Genomic DNA, 15,991 nt, shown 5'->3' on the forward strand with positions numbered 1-15,991 from the left:
CCGTGTCCTACAGGTGGTTGCCGAGAGATCAGCATCTCACAGAGGCAACTCCCTGCCACACGTATCACAGGCTATAGTGCCCGCTTCCCTGAGTCATACATGCACCCAACACGCCGAGCTCAGCTAGAAACTAGAGCTACACAGAAGGGCGACGACGTGTCAGAGCTCCGCGCCGTCCAACCACCGCCCTCCGACCACGGCACACCGAAGCATGTGCCTTAAAAAGACACCTTCACGGTTCTGTGGCTCTTAGGAGTCCAAACTCTTTCAGAATCCACTTCCACAACCTCTTGTTCCCATTTCTTAGGAAAACAAATTACTCAAGTCTGATAACCACTGTGGGAGTGGAAATTCCAGGCAGCAACAACCCTACCACTGGGCTCTTTCAGGGGCCAGAGAGGGAAGTGGCCGAGGAACTTGCACCACGCTAGGCAGCAGGCAGAACAAGGGCAGCGGTGACCCACGGAGAGCTGACCAGGTGCCAGACGCTTTGCTGAGTGCACAGCGCCAACAGCCGCCTTTAGCCCTCAAAGCCTTAGTAGGTAAGCAACGTCATTCTATCCATCTTGTGCACAAGGGGACCGAGGCTTGGGAGGGCAAGTGACTTAACCATGGTTATCCCCCCCCCCCCTTTTTTTTTTGCCTGTACTTAGTGGCTTAAAGAATCCTAGTTCCCTGACCAGGGATCAAACCTGGGCCCCAGCATTGTAAGCACAGAGTCCTACCCACAGGACCACCAGGAAATTTCCATGATTATCCTTTTTAAGGCTGACACCCAAATATGGGCTTCCCAGGTGGCTCAGATGGTAAAAAATCTGCCTGCAGTGCAGGACACGCGGGTTTGATCCCTAGGTTGAGAAGATCCCCTGGAGAAGGGAATGGCTACCCACTACAGTATTCTTGCCTGGAGAATTCCACAGAGGAGCCTGGTGGGCTACAGCCCAAGGGGTCGCAAAGAGTCGGACACGACTGAGCGACTAACACCTTCAAGCAGTCTGATGCTAGGGCCCCTACTCCAATTTGCTATCCCACAACCCTTTAGAGTGAAGACACTTAAAATACTGAGCCTTTGGGGGCGTAGATCTGATATTTTAATAATCTGTGCTCAGTCACATCTGACTCTTTGCAGCCCCACAGAGTAGCCAGTTGAATTTCCCAGGCAAGAATACTGGAGAAGGGTTCTCCAGGGGATCTTCCCAACCCAGGGATCGAACTCCCCCCTCCCCTGCCTCTTGCCTCTCCTGCATTTATTGGCAGGTGGATTCTTTACCTCTAGCACCACCTGGGAAGTCCCTTAATGACATTAGATGGATGTAACTACTCACCCCTCACTAGCCTGCCCTCCTCCAGCCTCTTCTCTGGAGGCTTGTCCCAGGACAAGCTCTTCACAGTCCAGCACAGGCTTCAGTATCTCCTATATTTCAAGTCAGACTTTGACCCTTCGTAGCCATGTGACCTTGGACAAGGTACTTCTGCAAGTCTCAGTTTACTACCTTGTGTGAGGACTACATGACATAATCCATGAAGGCCGCAAGCCTGGAACATCTGAAATGCTCCTAAGTTCAGGCTGCCATCTCCCTCTCACCTGGCCCTGTTCTAGGGGTGGCGGATCTTTCGTGTGCCGCTTGTCCAGTGGTGGGACTGGCTCTTCCTGAGCTGCCCCATGAACAGCACTGGGAGTCCCGAGGCTCCTTGATAGAGTCACTTTTATTGAGAAAGATAGTTTTAGGAACAAACCACAAAAATAATTCTTTCACTGGATTGGCCTCTGTGATATTGCAGTGAGGAGCCTGGAATGTGGGTGGCTCCCTAACTTCAGAACCGATCAATGACCTTCTGTATCCACTTCTTCAGGCGGAAGACGTGTGTGTAGAAGCCGTATTTTCCATCCCTGTCACAGCCTTCACCCCATGAGACGATGCCCATTTGATACCAGCGGTTGTTATAGGGGCTCTGAGGAAGAAACATGGGGTTTCCAAGAGTCAAGTCCAAGGTAGGGTCAAGCGATTGTTCCTGAAAACTCAGGTCCCTCCCTGTCCGCCCAGAAGGATCTACCCACCAGCTCCGGGCCTTCTGAGGCACTTACCTTCATGACGAAGGGTCCCCCGCTGTCGCCCTCACAGGCATCCCCTCGTTTGCCTTCACCAGGCTTGTAACCTTGAGAGAGAACCGCAGTGCTCAGGGAGGGGCCAGCTCACACTCCAGCCACTCTCCCCTCCAGAGATCTTGCAGGTGAGTGCCCACCGACTGCTTCCAGCCCTCCTGACTCTGCTCATGGCCTCACCCCACACAGCCAAACCCCGGCAGATTTTGTCAGCTCTGTCTTCAACGTACAGCCCCAGTCCCGCCACTCCTCACCACTTCTGCACCCGGGCCCATCACATGCCACTCTCCCCCGAACCGCTGCTTTCTCTCCCTCTCCTTTCGCTGCCTACAATCCAGGCTACACCCAACAGGCCGAGTGACTTACAAGACACGTCAGACTGACAGGTAGCTGAGAATAAGGGCAGTTGTCTTTATCCAGACATCCCCAAGTATCCTCCACAAACAATGCAAAGGAACTCAAAGAACAACAAAAGCTAGACAAAAACTATACCTTCAACCTAAGTGTAACCCAGAGAGCACCCAGACTTCAAACCGCTTTAATGTATCTAAAGGTGAAAGTGTTGGTCACTCCGTTGTGTCCAACTCTTTGCGAATGCACGGACTGATGCCCACCAGACTCCTCTGTCCATGGGATTCTCCAGGCAAGAATACTAGAGTGGGTTGCCATTCCCTTCTCCAGGAGATCTCCCCAACCCAGGGACTGAACCCAGGTCTCCTGCTTTGCAGGCAGATTTGCAGGTTCTTTACCATCTGAGCCGTTAGTTAGATACATTAATTAATGTACATTTACTAATGTATCTAACTGTACATTTAATATCAAAACTTATGTGGAGATGAGGAGGGAAAAATATCTACTAGATCAAAGAAATAGATGCATATGAGTTAGGAATCTTGTAAATAACCTCAAATCTGCAAAATGAATAGATGAAAACTAAGTAGACCTATACAAAGATATAACAGGACAACAACAAATATGAACAAAAATAGCTCAGCTAACAGAAACTCCCCAAACACAACCATGAATCGGAAGAAAACTGTGATTGAAGTAAATATCAGGCGGGGAATTCCCTGACAGCCTAGTGGTTAGGATTCCAGGCTTTCACTACCGTGACCCTGGTTCAATCCCTGGTCAGGGAACTGAGGGCCTGCAGGCCGGCCAAAAACAAGAAAAGATATCCTCAAGCAAAATTTTGGTATATTAAAAAGAATGAATCAGAAATTCAAAAATTAAATAGACAAAACAATGATAAGTAGTTAAAAGCAGAAAGTGGTTGAAATGGAACTCAGACTAAGGGAAGAAAGGAAGCAATGAAACAGAATTAATATGTATGATATAGTCCAAGAAAACTTCATAGAAATAAAAGATCAGATGTGCATATTGAAAGGATCCACTGGGAACCCGGCAAAGCTGATTTAAATCACTCAACTCTGAGACCTATCCTAAAAAACTGAGACTTCAAAGATGAAGAAAAAAACTTCAAGGTGTCCAAGCAAAAAAACCAACTCCCTTGGCAAGAGCAAAAGAATTACACTTGGCATCAGACTTTGAAAACAACATACAAAGTAAGTAACAACAAATTCAAGGGAGGAAAACTTAAACCATGGATTTTATATCCAATGCTGCTGAACTTAAGGTATCAAGGCTACAGAAAACCAGTTAGTTACAGGTTAGAACTCAGGAAATTCTTTACTCATAGCCCTCTTGAAAAATCTACTAGTGTACAAGGTTCATCCAACCAGGAGATGGATGCCTCACCAAAAGGGCTGATTAACTTCCAACAAGTAGGAAAAATACAATAAAAGTACGAGAGGAAAAAAGAAAGTGCGCTCACGGCTTGTAACACCCTCCTGTTGACTACCCAACAATTCAGTTCAGGCGCTCAGTCGTGTCCGGCTCTTTGCAACCCCACGGACTGCAGCACGCCAGGCCTCCCTGTCCATCACCAACTCCCAGAGCTTGCTCAAACTCATGTCCATTGAGTCGATGATGCCATCCAACCATCTCATCCTCTGTCGTCCCCTTCTCCTCCCACCTTCAATCTTTCCCAGCATCAGGGTCTTTTCCAGTGAGTCAGTTCTTCACATCAGGTGCCCAAGGTATTGGGAGTTTCAGCTTCAGCATCAGTCCTTCCAATGAATATTCAGGACTGATTTCCTTTAGGATGGACTGCTTGGATCTCCTTGCAGTCCAAGGGACTCTCAAGAGTCTTCTCCAACACCACAGTTCAAAAGCATCAATTCTTCAGTGCTCAGCTTTCTTCATGGCCCAAATCTCACATCCATACATGACTACTGGAAAAACCATAGCTTTGACTAGACGGACCTTTGTCAGCAAAGTAATGTAAAAAGCAAAGTAAAGTAAAGTAAAGTAAAAAGCAGAGGCTTTTTAATATGCTGTCTAGGTTGGTCATAGCTTTTCGTCCAAGGAGCAAGCGTCTTTTAATTTCATGGCTGCCGTCACCATTTGCAGTGATTTTGGAGCCCAACAAAATAAAGTCTGTCACCATTTCCATTGTTTCCCCATCCACACAACAAATAAAAGACTAGAAAGAACTAAAGGCCTTTCAAAAGGGGGTGAGACCAAAGATAATGACCAGAACAGAAATGCAAACCTTCCTGATCACATGAAACTGTTTGAAACAACTCACAATATCAACAACACATTTGGATCAGGAACTGCCAACGGACGTACAGTGCAGTGGTGGTTCAAGAAGTTTTGCAGAGGAGACGAATCTTGATGAGGACCGTAGTGGCCAGCCATTGCAAGTTAACAAAGAACAACTGAGAGGGTCATCAAAGCTGATCGTCTTACAGCTACACGGGAAGATGCTGAAGAACTCAACACTGACCATTCAACAGTTGTTTGGCATTTGAAGCAAATTGGAAAGGTGAAAAAGCTTGATAAGTGGGTGTCTCATGAGCTTACCACAAATCAAAAACATTGTCTTCTCTTATTCCATACAAAAACAACTAACCATTTCCCGACTGGATTGTGATGTGCTCAATGAGTGGATTTTATATGACAACCAGCGACGACCAGCTCAGACACTGAACCAAGAAGAGGCTCCAAAGCACTTCCCAAAGCCAACTTGCACCAAAAAAGGTCATGGTCACTGTTTGCTGATCTCCTGCCCGTCTGATCCTCTACAGCTTTCTGAATCCCAGAGAAACCATTACATCTGAGAAGTATGCTCAGCACATCGATAAGATGCACCCAAACTGCAACACCTGCAGCTGGCATCGCTCAACAGACAGGGCCCAACTCTTCTTCGTGACAACACTCAACCACACACTGTACAACCAACGCTTCAAAAGTTGAACGGACTGGGCTCAAGTTTTGCCTCATCCGTCATATTCACCTGACCTCTCGCCAACCAACTACCATGTCTTCAAGCATCTCAAAAACTTTTTGCAGGGAATAACACTTCCACAACCAGCAGGAGGCAGAAGATGCTTTCTAAGAGTTCACTGAATCCCGAAGCATGGATTTGTATGCTACAGGAATAAGCAAACTTATTTCTCACTGACAAAAATATGCTGATAGAAATGGCTCCAATTTCGATTAGTAAAGATGTGTTTGAGCCTAGCTATAAAGAGTTAAAATTCATGATCCAAAACCGCAAAAAAAAAGAAAAAAAAAACGCAACTACGTTTGCATCAACCTATTAATACTTCCTACACTGATGTTGTGAACCCCTCAAAGTCATCCATGAGGGTTGGAACAACTTCCAAACTCCTGTTCATGTCGACATTTTGACCTCTTTCCATGAATCACAAATGTTCTTAATGGCATATAGAATGGTGAGTCCTTTCCATAAGCTTTTCAATTTACTTTGCCCAGATCCATCAGAGCAATTACCATCTATGGCAGCTATAGCCTTATAAAATGTATTTCTTAAAATCATAAGACTTGAAAGCCAAAACTACTTCTTGATCCATGGGCTGCAGATTGGATAATGTGTTAGCAGGCATGAAAACATTAATCTTGTGGTATGTCTTCATCAGAACTCTTGGGTAACCGGGTGCATTGTCAATGAGAGGAATATTTTGAAAGGAATCTTTTTTTTTCTGAGCATCAGGTCTCAACAATGGACTTAAAACATTCAGTAATCTATATTGTAAACAGATGTGCTGTCATTAGGCTTTGCTGTTCCAATTAGGGAACACAGGAAGTAGATTTAACATAATTCTGAAGGGCTGGTGGCTCAAGTGGTAAAGAATCTCCCTGTAATGCAGGAGACCTGGGTTTGATCCACGAGACAGGAAGATCCTCTGAAGAAAATTGCTACCCATTCTAGTATTCCTGCCTGGAGAATTCCATGGACAGAGGAGCCTGGCTGGCTACAGTCCATGGGGTCGCAAAGAGTTGGACATGACTGAGCGACTAACTCTTTAAGGGCCCTGGGATTTTCTTAAGGGTAAAAGAATATTGACTTCAACTTTAAGTCACCAGCTGTATCAGCCCCTAACAAGAGAGCCAGTCTATCCTTTAAAGCTTTGAAGCCAGGCATTGATTTATCCTAACTATAAAAGTCTTAGAGGGCATCTTCTTCCAATATAAGGTGGTTTTGTCTGCATTGGAAATCAGTGGTTTAGTATAGTCATTTTCATAAATTATCTTAGCTGAATCCTCTGAATAACTTACTGCTTCACGTTGCACTTGGATGTTATGAAAACAGCTTCTTTCCCTAAATCTCATGAATCAATCTCTGCGAGCTTCTAAGTTTTGGCTTAAGGGAATGTTGCGGCTAATTCTATCCAGACCACTAAAATTTCCTTCATATCAGCAGTCAGGCTGTTTTACTTTCTTACTATTTATGGCTCGCTATAACAGCACTTCTTTTGGGGGGTGAGGGGTCACACTGCATGGCCTGCAGCATCCTAGTCCCCCGACCAGGGATTGAACCTGTGCGCCCTGCAGTGGAAGCATGGACTCTTAACCACTGAACCGCGAGGGAAGTCTCTAGAATCACACTTTCCCTTCAGAAGTCTTCCTTTGAAGTTACAGCTTGGCTAACTGTTTGACACAAGAGGCCTAGGCTTTGACTTTCAACATGCCTTGCTGCTTAAGCTTAATCATTTCTAGCTTTTGATTTAAAATAAGACAGGTGCAGCTCTTCCTTTCACTTGAACATTTAGAGGCTGTGGTAGAGTTATTAACTGGCCTAATTGCCATAGTCTTGTGTCTCAGAGAACAGAGGCCCGAGGAAAGAGGGGCAGTCAGAACACAGTTTGCTGTCTTATATGGGTGCAGCTCATGATGCCCCAAAACAATTACAATAGTAGCATCTGATCACAGATCACCATTAACAAATATAACAATGATGGAAAATTTTTGCCACATTGTAAGAATTCCTAAAATGTGACACAGAAACGTGAAGTGAGCAAATGTTGGTAAAATGACTCCCATAGATTTGTTTGACACAAACCTTCAATTTGTGGGGAAAAAATAAAAAAAAACACAATATCTGGGAAGGGCAATAATTCAAGGCAAAAACCTAAGCATCCATCAACAAATGAACAGACGAAGACGATGTAGCATATATATATGTGTGTGTGTGTGTGTTTGTACACCCGCACACACAATATTACTAGCCTTAAAAAAGAATGAAATTCTGCCATTTCCAATAACATGGATGGATCTAGAGGGCAGCATGCTAGTGAAATAAGTCAGACTGAGAAAGACAAATACTGTGTTATCACTTATCTGTGGAATGCCAAAAATAAAACAGATGAATATAAAAGAGAAACAGACTCACAGACAGAAGAAAGTAGGAGTTACCAGTGGGGAATGGGAAGTGCAGAGGGGCAAGACGGGGCTTGGGGGTAAGACAGACAAACCACCACATACAAAGTAAATAACCAAGATCCACTGAACAGCAGAGGGAAACACAGCGGTTATTTTGTAATAGCTTTAACTATTATAAGCTATCAACACACTGAATCACTATGTTGTACACCTGACACTAACATTGTATATCAACTATGTTTAAATAAAATGTATAATATGTAAACAAATAAAGCAAAGCCAGACTTGAACCCAGGCCTGCGCTGTCAACGCGCCTCATCCTCCCAACCCAGCCCGGCCACGCCCAGGGGACTTGCCGGCACAGAACATGTTGTCGGTGATGCGGATCCGGGTGGAGGCCTTGCACACCGGCCGCTCCACGAGAGGCAGGTTGACCACCTGTAGGACGCTGGGCTGCACCTCGGTAACGCTGGTGGTCCACGTCTCCCTCCGGTTGCCCCAGCCCGTCACCCGCCCTTTGAACCCAGCCTGGAGCAGCCTTTGGGGAAGGGAGAAGGACCCAGTGAGAACAGACTCGCCCAGGAGCCTCCCGGCCCCAGCATCACCCCTTAGAGACCCGAGTCTAAGACCCCCGTGCAGGAAGGCCCGAGGCCTGGAAACAGAAAGGAGATTCAGCAAGGCGACAGGATGTCAGAGTTGGGCCCAGAACCCAGCCCAGGCCCCATCAGCCACGAGCCGCCCCCTCCGCCACCCCCGGCTGCCCTCCTGGCTGCCCCACTTGGCTGCTGTCTGCTTGTCGGGCAGGCACACGGGGTGGATGTAGTCGGAGAATTCGATGGGCCTCTTGAGCTTCAGCAGGGCGATGTCCCGGTCCAGATTCTCCTTCCAGTTGTACCTGGGGTGGATGTAGATCTTGTCCAGCATGGAGATCTTTTCAACCTTCCGCTCATACCTGTGCAGACCCCAGCAGAGAAGAAAGAGAAGCTGCAGGCCACCCAGGGAAGTCGGCAGGTTCCTCACGGAGGCAAACTGCCTGCCCTCAGGGGCTGGAAGTCAGGGTAACCAGAGGGCCAGCTCCTGCCTTGGCAGCACCCCCGGCAGCTTCTTCCCGGCCTGAAGCTGCCCCAAGTCTTCAGGATCTGGCAGCCCAGGCAGGTAGCAGGAGGACACGGGCTGCGGGCCCTGACCCAAACAGCCTCTACTCAGGGGTCACACCTGGGCCACGTCCTGATGCCTGGAAGGGCGCCAAGGGCAGACCAGGAGTCTGTTCTCTGCGAAGGCTTAGTTTCTCTGTCCCCAGGTCCAAGCTTTAGTCAGGACATGGCCAAAATAGACTTTACAGCAGAGACTGCTGGGTTTTCTACCGTGAGAGACGTACAGACATATCCCCGGGGTCTCAGGGCCACTGGAGCCCTCGCAGTCCCTCTGGAGGACTCAGACCCCCGCCAGACACCCAGGGCCCCCCTTCTGTACCTGGTGCGGGAGTGCTTGCCGATGCGCACCAGAAGGTCGTCCTTAGTGAAGTTCTTGTCCCAAGGCGGATACAGAAGACAGTGGGCGGCCGTGAGGACCCAGCGGTCACTGATGAGGCTGGCTCCACACAGCAGCTCCTGGGGGCTCTTCCGAAAAATCATCACCTGCCTGAGGGAAGAAGTGGGAAGCATTAGGAGGTGGCAGGGCTGGGTCGGGGGCTGCCCCATTCACCAGCCCTGCAAGCAGAAAGGTCTGTCTAGTCAAAGCTATGGTTTTTCCAGTAGTCATGTGCGGATGTGAGAGTTGGACCACAAAGAAGGCAGAGCGCCGAAAAATGGATGCTTTTGAACTGTGGTGTTGGAGAAGACTCTTGCAAGTCCCCTGGACAGCAAGGAAATCAAACCAGTCAATCTAAAGGAGATAAATTCTGAATATTCATTGGAAGGACTGATGCCGACACTGCAGTCCTTTGGCCACCTGATGCGAAGAGCTGACTCATTGGAAAAGACCCTGATGCTGGGAAAGATTGAGGGCAGGAGGAGAAGGGGATGACAGAGGCTGAGATGGTTGGATGGCGTCACCGACTCAATGGCCATGTGTTTGAGCAAACTCTGGGAGAGTGTGAAGGACAGGGAAGCCTGGCGTGCTGCAGTCCATGGGGTTGCAGCAGACACAACTGAGTGAATTAACAACAAGAACAAGCAGAAAGTCCTAAGTTTAAGAACTAAGGACAGAGCTAAGGGCTGGGCCCAGACCCCAGCTTGACCTGGCTACCCCTGGGGACAGAGCATGCATGTGACACCAAGGGGCAGCCACCTGCTTTTTGCACCTCTCCTTCCCCCCATTGAGCTTCTTCCAGGCCAGAGTTGGCATAGCTTAGCAGAGCTCTGGGGTCAGAAGAACTGGAATCGAGTCCTGCTATGTAACCCATTCACTAAGAGCATCACTTAGACGAGTCCCTTAAGCGCTCTGAGCCTCAGCTTCACCATCTGATTTGGAGAAGTAAGAAACTCAAATCTAAATAGGAGGCAGTGAGGATTCGATGCGATGCTGGTGCCGGGCTAGGTTACCAGTGGAGCCTAAGTCTGTGAGCGCGGAGAAGGCTCCGGGGCGCGGGGTGGGGGGCGGGGGAGGCGAGGAGCACGCACCAGGGCGCGAGGCCAACCTCCGCGTCCTGACCCTCCACGATGCGCCCCTCGATGTAGGACTCGAAAAGCTCCGTCTCCGTTTGGTCCTGCAGCTTTTTCTTCTCGAACAGGGGTCGCAGGCCACAGTCTAAGGGGCAAGCGGGACCGTGACAAGCGGAGGGCCGCCGCGCTCCCGCCTGCCCGCCCGCACTTCGTGACCCCCGCGCCTTACCGGCCTCCCCGGCGCCGAAGGTCTTCTCGTTGAAGAAGGGTTGGAAATGGTCCTCGGACGTGCGTCCTTCGATGGCTGCGTCTGGGTCCTCACCCAGCCCATCTCCCAGGTCCGCATCCACCGGCTCCCCTGCAGGGACCCAAACACCTGCTGCGGCTGGGCCGGGCCCTGCCTCGCCCGCCGCCTGGGCCTCCCCGAGCCCCCATCCCGGGGTCGCGGGGGCCATGTGGCGTGGAGGTAAGCGTGCAGGCGCACCTGGGTTACTAGCGCACCGCAGCTGGCCGGCCTCACCGGCCTCAGCTGTGCGCAGCGGCCAGGCTGGCCCCTGCCTGGCCCAGGTGGGGCTGGTCAGGAAGGCCCTCTGCACACGTGGGGAGCCCGCGACCAGGGGAGGCACTGCCCCTGCCCTGACCGCCAGGCCCTGCCCTCTCACCGCAGTAGTTCAGGTCACAGTACTCAAAGCCGCCAGGCTGGCCGGCCACGTAGCACCAGGCGCCCTCCTCATCCCCGTCTGGGTTGCGGCAGAAGTTCTCCACCAGGGGCACGGCCGGGTTGAAGTCCTGGTCCTTGCTCAGGGCCTTGGCCTGCTCGCTGCTCCAGGCAAGGCAGCGGGACCCGTGTGTGGTCACCGCCAGGCGCCCCCGGTACTGCCGGCCGCGGTCGGGGATGCAAGTTTCCTGTACGGGCGACTGCCCCTGGGTGGAGCCTCCCGACCGCGGGATCAGTTCCGCTGTGACTCGGTTCTGGCCTGGTGGGCGAGGAGACACGGAGGGCAGAGAGCGTCGGACCACAGTGGAGCCAGACAGAAGGCGAAGCTCTGCCCCGTGACCTTTGACCTATATGATGTCAAGTCACTTAACCTCTCTGAGCCGCAGTCCGCTTGGCTGCGAAAGGGATCACTAATGAGGTTTTTTTTGCAGGGTTGTTGAGATTTAAACAAAAGATCTGGCGCAAGTGTCTGGGGCGTGGCTAGCCAGGGATAGTACCCAGGTTTCACCTCCTAGCTATCTGTACTCCATTGCTGGGGCCCGCCCGGAGTCTAAGGGATTCTGTGTTTTCACAAAGGCCCAGTAGGACAGATAGCCGGATCCACCGAGGATGGCAAAAGAGAGCAACCCATGTTTGGTAGATTGAGTTACTGGCACTAATTCGTTACCCCTGCCTGAATCTCCACACCCTCTGTCCTGTTATTTTATTTTATTTTTTTGTCCTGTTATTGTAAAAACAAAGTGTAGCATCCACCTCTCGACCTTGGCCTTGATCACTTGACTTGCTCTGGCCAAAGGCATGTGGGCAGAACTGACTCTGCCAGTTCTGTGTGCTTCTGTTTACTGTTTGGTATTTCTGCCATCCCATGGAAGAAGCTGCAGCCTTTCTGCCTCCCTCACCTGTGGAAGAGCAGACCTGGATCCACTCACCCATGGAGCCGAGCTCAGCTAGACCCATTGTTTGAAGCGACCGAGCCCAGCCTACATCTGGACCCCACAGACACATGATTGAGTGTGGCTGCAAGGAGCAGAGCACCCCAGCCTACCCCCAGACACATAAAAAATAAACGCTTACTGGTGTCTGCCCCCAAGCTTTTGTGGTTTGTTGGTCACTTTGTGGACTTTGCGGGACTATTATGACCATAGCTAGCTGTCACATGATGGGAATTAATCATGAGACTCATGCAGGGCTGGACTGTACGAGGCTTGCTCTTGGTGCTCATAAAAAGGGCATGTGGGCTGAGATGGTTAGGAAGGGCTTCCTGGAGAGAAGAAGGCCCCGAGCAGGAAGGAAAGCATATTTAGAATGAGCCACGTCCTGGATCGTAAGGAAGCAAAGGCTGTGGAGGGAGAGGAGGAGGCTGAAAGTGGACTCGCTCTGGCCTCCTGACGTCACTAACCGGGAAGTGTCAGTAACTAACCCTGGTCAGAGGGCATTGGCATCTCGATCCCCGCCCTGCGCTGCCAGCCTGCGCAGACCCATGGGCCGTGGCCGCGGGCCACCGGCCGCCCCCACTCACCGCACACGGGGATGCTGCACTCCTCCCTCCGCAGAGTAGGGGATGTGGTGTAGCACCAGGGCCCAGTAAGGCTGCCGTCCGGGTTGCGGCAAAAATTCTCCCGCAGGTCGGCCCCCGGGTGGGTGGTAGAGTTGATTCTGGAACAGAAAGTGGCTCAGCAAGTAGCCTCCCCCGCCTCCCCCCCACGCCCAGCGTCTCCTCGCCCCCAGCGCCTCAGCAGACAGGCCCGCCCGTCACTCACTCCGGCTTATGTGGGTAGCGACTCCTCCACAGCTGACACTCGATGCCTGAGCGGGTGACGCTCACGTTCCCGCGGTAGTTCATCCCCACGCCTTCAGCGCAGTTTCCTGCGGAGACCCCAGCCCGGGTGTCTGACGCTGAGGACTCGGCCACCCGCCCTTCTCTCCTCGTGAAGGCCTGTTGGCCCATCCCCTCCAGGCTACTTCTGCTCCGCGACCCTTAGCTTGCCTGTACTCAGCACTTCCTTTGTGCCCAGCAGGGCTCCAGTCCATTGAACAGCAGGTGCCAAACGTTCACGGAGCGCCCCGTGTGACACCCATGTGACGGGCGCTGTGCCCAGTACTAAGGACACAGCAGTGAATACGGCCGTCAGAGTCACGGTAGGTCTCTGCCCCCACGGAGCACGTGTCCAGTGGCTCCGCACAGCAGAACGAAGACGTGAACGAGGTCCTTAGGATCCGGCCCTGGTCTGCCTGTCCAGTTATCTTAATCCTCAAGCCTAAGGGCCTTTGCACATGCTCGGGCCTTGGCCTTGGAATGCTTTCCTATTTACTCATCAGTGCATCCTACACATACAAGTAAACTACTCCGGGGGAGTGGTCCTTGATTCTGCCAGCTAACGAAACACTCCCTCTCCTGGAATTCTCTGGGCACCTGGAACAGAACTTTTCCATCCATTAATTTGATGTTTTGTATTTTTGCTTTCCTATGAAACTAAAAGCTCCCTCATTCTCTTAAAATTCCCAGCACTTGACCATAGAGCTTGACACATTGCAGAGGTTTAGTGAGAGGTCTACCGAATAAATTACTTAACCCATGAAAGCATGGCCCGTGATTAAAGCCACGTTGAGGGGCCTACTGTCATACTAAAGGCGTATTCGGAATGCGGTGGAGGAGGGACGGTGTGCCCAGAAGGCTCAGCAAGGTGGTGCTATTTGCACTGGTTCTTGAAGGACGGGGCAGGGTGAGGTGGTTCAGCAGTGAGGGCTCTCGGAGGAGATAATCGTGTTAACAGGGGCCAGGATCTGACATATCTTGGCCTGTTTAGAGAAATGCTTTCAGGCAGCAGGGGCTCTGGCTTCAGGGTTGGTGCGATAGGAGAGAAGGCTAGAAGGGAAAGTTAAGGTCAGAACCCACCAAATTCACCAGGCTAAGAAGCCTGTGCTTTATTCTGGGGACAATGGGGACGGTGCTGGGGAATGAATGTGACCTTATTGAAGCTCTGCCCTGGGGGCACGGGGAAGACTGGCATGGTCCAGGGGTTGGCTGAGAATGAGGCCTTAACATTAATTCATGACACGTTTATTCATTTCCTCCTCCACAATGAATCATCCTATGGATGATTGCCAGGCACACAGCCAGGGGCAAAGACGCATCCTTGACCTCAGGAACAGAAAGGCCATGTCAGCTGCCAGAGGCCACCACCGCCCACCACTACTCTGCGCTTGTCTCAGGCTGACCCCTCATGTCCTACACGGGGGTCTCCCCGCCCCCATGTCAGTGCCTCACCTTCCAGACATTCATTGAGCTTTTCTCGAGGATTTCTCGCTGACTCACAAGCTAGAAAAGACCCAGAGACACCATTGAGATTGAGGTAGGGATGGGACAAGTAAGGGTGGGGCAGCATTCAGAACCAGAGGAATGGGCAGACGGATGGAAGGAAGGAAGGAACAAACGAGGCAGGGGTGGAGGGGCGGGCGATTGGTTGGACCAGAAGATTCTCTGGGGTGGAGCACTCTCCAGCTGGGGTCCCCAGGACTCCCCTCCCAGAGCAAAGTCTTCCGAGTGTTCACCTGTGTACTTGGCCCAGAACACATCCTGAAAAAACAAGGCTGAGTATGAGGTTGTGGCAGGATCCCTTTTGCTTTTTATAGTCAGCTTAGTCTTCTCCCTACACGTCCCCCTTTCCCATCCTCTGCTTACACCCTGGGGACGTGAGGTGAGCTGCCTCTACCCCTCCGCCCTGCCGGGTCAGCCAAGACTGGAAGGGATTTCTGTGGGTGGGGTAGACAGGCAAGGAGCGGCCCAGGCGGAGCCCCGGGGAAGGGAAGGCTGCACCGGGCTCCTGGGACTCTGAGGCCCCAGCGCCCAAGGAGGGCACAGAAGTTCCAGCAGAGCTAAAGCTGAGACATGTGGCCAGCGCCAGCAGCTGCAGAGATCCCAAGGTAGACAGACGTCTAAAGACTGAGGAACCCCCTTCCCTCGAAACCCTGGAGCCTCGCCGGACCCTGGGGCCCTGACAGAGCCAAGGCGCTGGGCCCTCCCCCAGAGACTGAGCTGCCCATCCCAGCGGCCCAGTGAAGCGGGGCCCACACGACGTGATCAACAAAGAGCTGCCGTGTTCGGCCCCCTCCGTTGTGTTCCTGCAGCGGGGACCCCTTGGGGGGAGCCGGGCCTCGCCTCACCCGGGCCTCACCGTGGCGCTGAGAGACTCCAGGGCCTCAAAGGCCTCCTCACGGCTGCAGAGCTCCTCCAGGCACTCTCGCTCCAGGTCGCCCTTCCGCAACTCCTCCAGGAAGCCCCTGTTGGCGCGGCGGGCCCTCTGGAGCAGCGAGGATGCTTGCCGACGGCCCAGGAACACTGCAGGGGGAGAAGGGTGGGACGGCGGGCACCGTGGGGGCAGGAAGCAAGCCCGGCCGGCCTGCTGGCTTCCGAAACGGGGGAGGGGGCCCCCGGGATGGCGGCAGGACCCAGAAGGCAGCTGAAGGCAGCCCACTAGCCCCCTCCTTTCATGGGTCAGCCCGCCGTCCATATTGCCTGAGAGCCGCAGTCCGTGTCCGTCTAAGCTGGACACGGCGGGGACCTGGGGGTCGGCCCTGTTTCTCTCCGGGGAGACCCCAGCCCGCGGGCCCGCACCCCCGTCCGCCGGCCTGTCGCAGCTTCCAGCGCCCCTCTTACCATGCTGGCCGTGCACGAGGCTGAGCAGGGCGGCCAGAGCCAGGCAGCCAGGCAGCCGCGGGCCGAGGGCATGAGCCATGGTGTGTCCGCTCCCAGCGCTCTGCGGGCTGGTCCTGACCCCTCCAGGTTAATGTTGAACCAACGTGAAGAAATCAGCC

The 15,991-nt window shown here is 52.2% G+C and overlaps 1 protein-coding gene across 1 annotated transcript; it reads right to left on the reverse strand.

Annotated features, from left to right (window-relative positions):
* Positions 1–1,670: 1,670 nt before the first annotated feature.
* On the reverse strand, positions 1,671–15,991 carry F2 (coagulation factor II, thrombin). Its single transcript, XM_065945427.1, has 14 exons — positions 15,834–15,991; positions 15,352–15,515; positions 14,729–14,753; positions 14,445–14,495; positions 12,937–13,042; positions 12,696–12,832; positions 11,121–11,435; positions 10,688–10,816; positions 10,477–10,603; positions 9,329–9,496; positions 8,634–8,807; positions 8,212–8,393; positions 2,087–2,157; positions 1,671–1,953 (listed from the first exon to the last, which is right to left on the reverse strand). The coding sequence occupies exons 1-14, from the start codon at positions 15,910–15,912 to the stop codon at positions 1,816–1,818; spliced, it is 1,866 nt and encodes a 621-aa protein (XP_065801499.1). The 5' UTR covers positions 15,913–15,991; the 3' UTR covers positions 1,671–1,815.

The sequence above is a fragment of the Muntiacus reevesi genome, chromosome 9 (genome assembly GCF_963930625.1).
Source record: "Muntiacus reevesi chromosome 9, mMunRee1.1, whole genome shotgun sequence".
Lineage (NCBI taxonomy): Eukaryota > Metazoa > Chordata > Mammalia > Artiodactyla > Cervidae > Muntiacus > Muntiacus reevesi.

Coding starts and splice junctions, on each gene's coding strand:
- F2 (XM_065945427.1), bottom strand. CDS start 15,912: ATGGCTCATGCCCTCGGCCCGCGGCTGCCTGGCTGCCTGGCTCTGGCC. Junction 14,496..14,728: donor GTTCTGGGCCAAGTACACAG/GTGAACACTCGG, acceptor GGTCTTTTCTAG/CTTGTGAGTCAGCGAGAAAT. Junction 8,808..9,328: donor GGCAAGCACTCCCGCACCAG/GTACAGAAGGGG, acceptor GGGTCTGCACAG/GTATGAGCGGAAGGTTGAAA.